We start from the raw sequence: 9,852 nt of genomic DNA, 5'->3' as shown, positions 1-9,852 counted from the left end.
TCAGAACATGGTGCACCTCTTCCCCCTCTTCTTCACAGGCGGAGGGCAGAGCACGGCTCGGATGGCCTCGTCGAATACCGTCTTCAGGCCTCGTTGGGTCAGCGCAGAGCACTCCAGGTACTTCACAGCCCCTGAGGAAGGAAGAGGGCATGATGGGAAAAAACTTTAGGGCGTCAGTATGCTTCAAATTAAGTGTTTGCTGGATCCTTTAACAGCGTCTGAATCCTCCACCCCCCCCACACCTTTACGACATCAGAATTGGGAAGTTGTGAGCAACGGTAACTTCTACTTCACGGAGCGATAAGGCCAGATGTGCAGAGGATGCTGAGGATGCTAAAAGTGCTCAGGAAGAGACAGAAAATGTGCACCCTTATCCGTAACATATTCAAACAAGGGTTTGAATAAAGAAATATTATGAAGAGTTTGGATATATTTTACTTTTTTGGTTTTATTTAGTTTTAGAGTCACTGTGACGAACTTTTAACTGATTTACCTGAAACAGTCCCAATTGAATACTGATGCCTTTATATGACCTAGATCAGTAAACGAGACCATCAGAAAGAAGACTATTTCTATTTCTGTCTATAGAGTTATTCTTAATGCTCGTCATCGGTGCCACCAGGTCAGATTCTGGTGAAACCAGATGAAATAATGCAGGTTCACCAGAAACTCCTTCAGCTCAGACTCCAGCAGAGACCGGTCCACCGTGGACAGACCCAGATCCTCCAGCAGAGACCGGTCCACCGTGGACAGACCCAGATCCTCCAGCAGAGACCGGTCCACCGTGGACAGACCCAGATGCGGCTTCACTGCAGCCTTTATTAACCTGCAGTCGGAGCTCCGGAGGGAGGAGGAGAGCTTCATGCACGGCAGCAGCGTCTCCTCCACCTCATCCTCCTCCAGGAGCAGAGCTTCTCCTCCCTGGGAACCAACACCGACACCACTAGAGGGAGGGGAGGCACGGGAGATCCAGAACCAGAACTGAGCGGGGCAGACTGCCAGACTGCTGTAGTAAAATGAGGTTTTACTAAAGGGACTCTGGTGCTCTTAAACACTACCTCTTTTGTCTTCTGGATCACAAAAATCAACAGAAAATGAAAGTACCTTGAGTAGTTTAAAGCAAAGTTCCCCTTGGCTTAATCTCTAAAAAGAGTACACTCATTCAAAAATCCTCCTACCAGGACCTCTAAAGCCCACTTATTACCATGTGGTATCTTGTTGAGTTACGTGTCGGCGGCAACTTCCAGGTCTGAAAAGTGAAACCTGCATTCTCTCTAGTGACCATCAGGGGGCGACTCCTCTGGTTGTATAGAAGTCTATGAGAAAATGACTCTACTTCTCTCTTGATTTATTACCTCAGTAAACATTGTAAACATGAGTTTATGGTCTCAATCTCTAGTTTCAAGTCTTCTTCAATACAGCATGAGGTTCATTTAGTAAATGATGGTCCCAGGAAAGATTCAGGCTAGCTGTTTACCCCTGCTTGTAGCCTTAATGCTAAGCTAGGCTAACCACGTCCTGACTCCTGCACTTCATTTTGGAAGCCTATTTCTTTCAGTCTTTGATTTGGATCCTCTTTAGCTCATCATTCTTACCTAAATAAGAACTGAAATTGCCTTGATGTTGAAAATGCAGCACACTTACTGTATCATAACTGTACAAACGTGTTGTTGTTATTTGATAATTTGCTGCAAAAACAAAGGTAACTAATGACTGAATCTTCATACAACACGTATGTTGTTGTGCCCGTGGCACACGCGGCCTCACCAATCTCTCTCGCCATGGCCAGGCCCTGTGGGTAGGTGATGGGGGAGAGCTTCTTGTCTCGCAGCCTCTCAATGGTGTCCTTGTCATCTCGCAGATCCAGCTTGGTGCCCACGAGGATGATGGGTGTGTTGGGGCAGTGGTGTCTCACCTCGGGGTACCACTAGGCACCAAAAACACACATTCACATTTGCATATACAAAGGACAAAGTGAGTGGGAGAGAAGAAAGAGAACAGTTAGCAGATACACAAGCAGAGCGACGAGCGTCTTTTCCACCACCACATTCGACACGGACTGTGAGTTGTGGAGCTTGGAGCAGTTTTTTTTCTTTAATAGATCAGTCTGAATGGAAGCATAGTTGTATGAACACAAAACATCATGAGGCAAGGCAGCCTCCAATCACATCACATGATGAGAGAATCTACAGAGGGAGGTTGGACCTTTAGGGAAAGTGTGGTTTCATATGAGAGCATCCCATGATGCTCAGCAGACCAAACCACGGCAGGGCCGTCACACTCCCTCTGCAGAGTGGTTGGACTCGTTCAGGCCTCGCCTCACAACATGTCTCTGTACCACATCCCCAAGCGGGGGGGGGGGGGTCAAATCCAGACCGTTCTAAACCGAGGTCTGAACGAGCTGGGGCAGTAGTGTGATAAGCCAGGTGGAGCAATAGATGTGCCTCCTTGTGGTCAGACTCGGCATGGAGGGGGACAAAGGGTGGGGGGGCGTTGGTCAGTCAGCGTACTGACCTTAGCTCGGACGTTCTCAAAGGAGGCCGGACTGACCAGGGAGAAGCATATCAAGAACACATCCTGGGAGAGAACCAGAGAGACGGCTAGTTGATTAGGAGATCTGTGTGTGTGTGTGTGTGTGTGTGTGTGTGTGTGTGTCAGCTCCCTCTTCATTATGAATTTTTAAGTAAAAAAACACTTATTTTTTTCTCAGTTGTTCTCACAGAGCGTTATCTCATACTAATACCAGACATCTTCATGTTATTAAGACGCACTTCTCTGGTCGTAACTACATGAAAGATTATTCGCATTATTGTTTAGCATAACTCAATTTATGTTGTTGTATCACAAAATATTGTAGGTATGACTTTGTTTCATTTATATACACAAGGAGACATGTTTGTGCTTCAGAGAAAGTAGTATTCATGTGATTTAGAATTCAAGGGAGATATCTGATTATACAACCTCACCAGCTGTATTTGGTATAATGGTGTAGGAATACTGTGTTGTAATTTCAGGTATATTGTGTATAGATAAACAACATGTTTCCAAGTTTCTTTAACATTAGATTATTTGAATTAGGGGGCCTGATAACACTCGTCCACATGCATAATATAACTACTATATGTCCACCATATTTCATTGATGCCTTTTACTCATTCATCTATACAGGACATATATTAGCAAGTAAGTTCATTAGTATTGAGTGATGTATAAATCTCCATAAAGGGTAGGATTTGTCGGTCAAAGTTAGTAAACTGTGTAAACTGTGTGTGTGTGTGTGTGTGTGTGCTTGGGAGGAAGGGTTTGGATACCGTCTGTGGGTAAGACAGTGGTCTGAGCCTATCGTAGTCCTCCTGTCCTGCTGTATCCCAAAGGCCCAGATTCACTGGTTTCCCATCCACCATCACATTGGCAGAGTAGTTGTCAAAGCTGCAGGAAGGCAGATACTGCTCTTAGTGAAATGCAGGTGAGAGGGAACACATCAAACCACAACATCTGGGTTCTGTTCCAATAGTTAAAAAAACACATTCTAAATCAGGATGATTGGACAACCTTGCTGGATAGTATTTGGTACAGTCTAGATGAGAATGACACATTTTTAAAGGAAGGTTTGTTTCAAAGGACATTTTTCAAACGTTCAGTCGCATCCCGTGGTCTTCATCAGCAGATGTTTGAGTATTGAACTTTGGTCGCGTGGTAAACGTGTCTTGGTGTGGTCCATTTTTAGGTCATTGACGTCAACTGAGCCATTTGTGTGGCAACTTAGCTGAAGACGGTGAGATAGCCCACTGTGGACATTTAGAAATAGCTACTGAGTCAACCTAGAGTCTGTTTGAACTCTTTTTTTTATAGTAAAGAATGAAATTTGTAGCTCAATGTTTATAGGTCAAATAACCTCTTGTAGCTGGACGGACTGGGCAGCTACAACATCACAGCACAACAAGTAGTGCTGTGATGTTGGATGTTGACAGTTTTCCTAAAGATAGATTTTTAAAAAATCTCCATATATTGAATGGTAACCTCTGTATCACGACACGTATCGTATCTCCAGACTCTTGCCAACACACGGCCTGAACAACACGAAGCCGCTGCTCACATCAAGTGGGTGAGAGCATGTGCAGTGCGTGGTCTACTCACACAGTGGGGATGTATTCACCAGGGAAGGCATTGGTGGTGTAGCTAATCAGCAGACAGGTCTTACCCACAGCCCTGAGGAGAAAGGGACAACAGAGGATACATGAGGACGAATGTACAGTAGGAAAAGAGTTCATCAAATTCTGTGTGGACTTGGGGAGTATGCATGTGTGAAAGAGATTCAAAGCAGGCTGCTACTCCACTCTGTTAACGTGCCACACAGACACTGGCCTACATTCATGTCGCCTGAGGGACATAGTAGCCTCCTATAATAACCCCCCCCCCCACACACACACACACACACACACACAGACACACACACTCCCCCACATGCACATCCTACCTCTCCTGCCCATAAACAGTACACATAACACCCCCTCCCCTCCTCAACCCTACTGTACTGAACACAAGGCGCAGGATGCCGCACGGATCGGTGGTGGCGTGAAATGGGTATCGACTGTGTGCTCATGCGCGAGGTAATTAGCGACTTTTGTGTGCACGTTACCGCAGACAAAGCAAATGGTGGTGACACACAGTGCCAATATGTGTGCGGGCGCCGTGAGACTGATTTGAGGTCAGTGAGTCTCTCTGGTTGGTATGGAGAATGAGAAAATAACGAAGAGAGAAGGAGACGGAAGAACTGCAAGACATGTCGTAAAGGGTGCTCTGGTGATTTTGCATTACACTTTAAAAGAGTTGACAAAACGGGTGCAGCAGAGACCTAGATATCTCGACCTTCAGTCCCCATGTTGGGTCAAGCTACAAAAACATCGGATCCTACACTTCCCACAATGCAACTTGATATTGTGTATCTGCAGAGTGCTGCAGGAGTGACATTTTTTTGTAGGCCAACCAGAAAGTTAGCATCAGGACTTGGATAATTGCAGAAAATAAGTTCTGTTGGTGATACATGCACGTTTTGTTCGGCAAGAAAATCTTCACACTGAAGCGCAAAAATGCAATCTCACTTCCTGGTTTGAGGACTCCCTCCTGCAGCACTCTGTTCCATCTATCTAAGTCTATCCTTCTCAATTTCAACACAGTTTGAGTCTGATAATGTAACAATGCTGTGGGTTTACGTTGTGGCCATCAGTTTGAAGTATTTCAGCGTTAGATTTTAAATTAAAAAATAATGTTTTGTCCATCCGTTCCCCAAAGTGGTTGGTTGTACCGCCTACAATTCCCAAGAACCTCGGTTGCTGTTGCTATGGAGAAGGCGCAAATCAGAGCTGCAAGACAAATTGAAATACTTTGTCGTTGCAGTTGGGAACAAACACTGCCCCATAGCTGCAGAACACGTCCAAAATTAAATTATCTGAAAAGCATAATTCTGTCATTGGCAGGGAACAAAAATCATTTTAAGCTCTGTGTTTGACGTTTGAGTCGTGGTTAACTTCTCCACTTGTTTTTATGTCTAGAGGCTTGTATCTTTGACTTGTTTTTATCAAAGAACCAGATATTTTCTAACACCGTTTTTATCTTTTGTATTGATGAGTCAGCCGGGAGAGTTCTTTAAGTGCTCCAAGTGTAATCTAACATTGTCTATCAGAGAAAAGAAGAGCGTGACTTCCGTGGACACACAAAATGACTCCTCCCCTTCACAACGCTATTGCTCATAAAATATATTTAAAGAAAGAAGTCGACGCAAATTTCGGTTCTGCAAATTGAAGTTTTATGGTGTGGGTTGAAATTGTTGCAAGTTGGAAAATTCACACATATCCAGAGGCTTTATGCATCTAATAAATGAATGTATGGAGACATGTAAGGAGAGAGACTGGAGGAGTTTCTGAGATTAATCTGAGCTGTTACACAAACAAACACACAGAGCGATATTATCCACATACGTACATGGTCAGTATCCACTTTGCTAGCAAGCTGCAGCTAATGTCTGTGCAGCTGGTACTGTACCAGGTGGAAACCTCTGGGTCTGAAAAGTGAAGTACCTTGAACTTGCATTCTCTCTAATGTCCAGCAGGGGGCGACTCCTCTGGTTGTATAGAAGTCTATGAGAAAATGACTCTACTTCTCTCTTGATTTATTAGCTCAGTAAACATTGTAAACATGAGTTTATGGTCTCAATCTCTAGTTTCAAGTCTTCTTCAATACAGCATGATGTTCATTTAGTACATGATGGTCCATTTAGAGTCAAATAAATAAATAAAGCAGAATATGCTTTAAGATGGGGCCGTGTTTAACCCCTTTTCAGTGTGTTTACCGTTCATGTTAATTGTAACATTTTGGTCGTCTAATAATGTTCTATTCAGCGATTCAGTTGTACTTAGCTCCACCCTCTCGTGTCACTACTGGTTGCCAAAAAGCCAAGATGGTTGACGGACAAAGAAACAAGATGGCGACGGCCAAAATACCAAACTCGAGGCTTCAAAACGACAGTTGGTGACAGTCATGGAGACTACGTCCACTTCCTCATTTATGTACTGTACATACATATAACACTAACATGGCTCCTTAAACTATGACTGTGTGACAGTGAGCCAGCAGAGAAAGAGCAGGGCCCTTAAACTGAAGTAGCTAAATGGAATTCAGCCATCATTCATTGCATTATCCACACACATGCTTTTCCTACAAATGTATTCTTTTAAAAAATGCCTATATTGGCCGTTTGGGACAAATAAACATAAACTGCACAACAGTCTAGTGTGCAAATCTGCAGCATGTACCTTCTGAACACACCTTCACCAAACAGAGCAGGCACGCTCCACACACGGATAAAAACGGACGACAAAAACATACATTTGTGAAAATAATGCAGAGCAAAACCACAGTCAGTCCGTCCCGTCCCGTCCCGTCCGTCCGTCCGTCCGTCCCCCCCCCCCCCCCCCCCGTGCCTGGTTAACACCCATGTCTTTCCTAGTTTGTAATGCAGGCTTTTTGCTGTAAATTCTTAGTTTCCAAGCCCAAGGTGATGACATCATCAGGGTTGTTTTTTAAGGCTTTAGGGAGCAGCTGAGTGCTACTCCCAATGATGAATACACTGAGCTTGAATGGGGGAGATGCTGCTTTAAGTGATTTGTGACGTCTTAGAATTCCAACAACAATCTCTTTCTGCACAGATCATCTGTGATTAACATCAAAATCATAAGGCTGAGAACAGTCCACATTCTGAAAACGCAGCAGTGGAAACATGTAATTCAAAGTCAATATTCAGTTTCAGCATTCTGACTTTAATCATGAAAAAAATATGACTGGGCCTATTCTTAATTTCTCAAAAAAATGACACAAATGGCTCATTTTCCCCGCCTTAATCTACACCCAGCAATGGTATGAAGGTCTTAAAATATAATTGAATTAGAGCCTGCTACAAATGTCGGTGCACATGAAGCTAAATGTGATCTGGGTGCAGGAAGAAAGGCACGGTGTGTGGAGAATGAAAGCATCGGGCCTGTTTGCCACTGACAGGGCCACAAATTCCTTAGCGTGCATCAGCACTTCAGCCTGCCTCCAGTGGCCTACGAGGCGTGTAGGTGTTCCCGCATCCGCTCCTAGCGTCACAATGGACCGGAGGCCACGATGTGGGTGAACCGATTGCACTCACAAAGCAGAAAACTGCGGATTTCTATCGACCATTGTGGAGCAGACCGCAGAAGACCGGGGCGAACGACGGATCGGTGAGCCCCTCGCCCCTTTACCTACATAGCATCCTCCCATCACCCATCCATCCGTAGACGCTTCGTCGAATCACACACGATAAAATGTGCTGGTGTTGTGTTCGTGTAAGCATGCTCTTACCCGTCGCCCACCACCACACATTTGATAGCCTGCATTTCAACAGGAGCTGGAGGCTTTCAGGGAGCCGGCGTTGGTGGTTTAATAGATCCGACGGTCTGCACTGAGGTTTCGGATGAGAGCAGCGGGCCAGTCCGCTCGGCGATGGAGCCGCAGTGAAAGAGGTCGATGACGAGGAGTGACGAGCAACTCCGGAAAGTACCGAGTGTTTTTAAAGGCACAGAGCACGGAATAGAGGAATCCTAGCAGAGGAAGAGAGGATTCACGTTTTCTACTTCCGTCTCCGCCGAAAGTTTACTGAGCACACTACTGCTAGCCTACAACAATACTACTACTAGTCTACAGCACTACTACTACGAGCCTACAGCACTACTACTACTAGCCTACAGTACAACTACTACTAGCCTACAACACTACTACTACTAGCCTACAGCACTACTACTACTAGACTACAGCACTACTACTACTAGCCTACAGTACAACTACTACTAGCCTACAACACTACTACTACTAGCCTACAATACTACTACTACTAGCCTACAATACTACTACTACTAGCCTACAATACTACTACTACTAGCCTACAGCACTACTACTACTAGCCTACAGCACTACTACTACTAGCCTACAGTACAACTACTACTAGCCTACAGCACTACTACTACTAGCCTACAGTACAACTACTACTAGCCTACAACACTATTACTACTAGCCTACAGCACTACTACTACGAGCCTACAGCACTACTACTACTAGCCTACAGTACAACTACTACTAGCCTACAACACTACTACTACTAGCCTACAGCACTACTACTACTAGCCTACAGCACTACTACTACTAGCCTACAACACTACTACTACTAGCCTACAATACTACTACTACTAGCCTACAATACTACTACTACTAGCCTACAATACTACTACTACTAGCCTACAGCACTACTACTACTAGCCTACAGCACTACTACTACTAGCCTACAGTACAACTACTACTAGCCTACAACACTACTACTACTAACCTACAATACTACTACTACTAGCCTACAGTACAACTACTACTAGCCTACAACACTACTACTACTAGGCTACAGCACTACTACTACTAGCCTACAGTACAACTACTACTAGCCTACAACACTACTACTACTAGCCTACAATACTACTACTACTAGCCTACAGCACTACTACTACTAGCCTACAATACTACTACTACTAGCCTACAGTACTAGTAGACCTACTACTAGCTAACGTGACGTTACTACTACCACCACCACCACTACTACTACTAGCTTATTTACTACTACCACCACTACGACTGCTACTACTACAACTACTAACACCACATATTGAACAATTATTAGCACGGAATGGTTGATGGATATATCATATGAGTATATATAATTATTCAAATAATACAAAATACATAAATTCAATACCTAAACAATGTTAGGAATTTTAAAAAAAAATCCTAAAATTCGCATGGTAGGTCGGAATTATGACTTTTGAAGACAAAACTCATGAGTAAAGATGTTTATGCCATTTTGGAAATCATATTTTTTTAAACCTAGATAATAACTTTGACTTACAGTGAGTATTTTTTATTGCAGTGTATACTTGAAAAGTATAAACTCATGAGGTCCCTTAGATCTTCTTCAATGTGCACTAATTTAAGCCATTTAGAGTTGTAGTTTCATTCCTGTGCCTTTGATTTATTTTCACTGCTGCACTTTTATCCTTTATTAAATGAAAGGCCATTTATCAATGTACTAACTGCACTGAAACGGCATTCCTCTATTTATTTTGTTTATTTTCATTCAACTTCAATAAATATTATTTCCCTCTTAATGTTTTGAATAATTATTAAAGAACAAATTGTTTCTGTGTCTCTATTTAAATGCTGCTGCAAAAGAAAAAAACTTGCCATACCATTCTGTGAGGCAGCCTCCCAGTGCAATTGTTCACATCAGGAACA

At 43.5% G+C, this 9,852-nt stretch overlaps 1 protein-coding gene across 1 annotated transcript; it reads right to left on the bottom strand.

Annotated features, from left to right (window-relative positions):
• Positions 1-7,916, bottom strand: rac3b (Rac family small GTPase 3b; the record flags this gene model as incomplete). The annotated part of the gene is made up of 6 exons (XM_079182374.1): positions 1-131; positions 1,768-1,927; positions 2,515-2,577; positions 3,312-3,429; positions 4,138-4,209; positions 7,882-7,916. 6 exons carry the CDS (start codon positions 7,914-7,916, stop codon positions 1-3), a joined length of 579 nt encoding a protein of 192 aa, XP_079038500.1.
• Positions 7,917-9,852: the final 1,936 nt, after the last annotated feature.

The sequence above is a fragment of the Pholis gunnellus genome, assembly GCF_910591455.1.
Source record: "Pholis gunnellus genome assembly, chromosome: 21".
Classification (NCBI taxonomy): Eukaryota; Metazoa; Chordata; class Actinopteri; order Perciformes; family Pholidae; genus Pholis; species Pholis gunnellus.
Note: the sequence above shows the minus strand (reverse complement) of the source record. Positions and strands in the feature narration are given on the sequence as shown.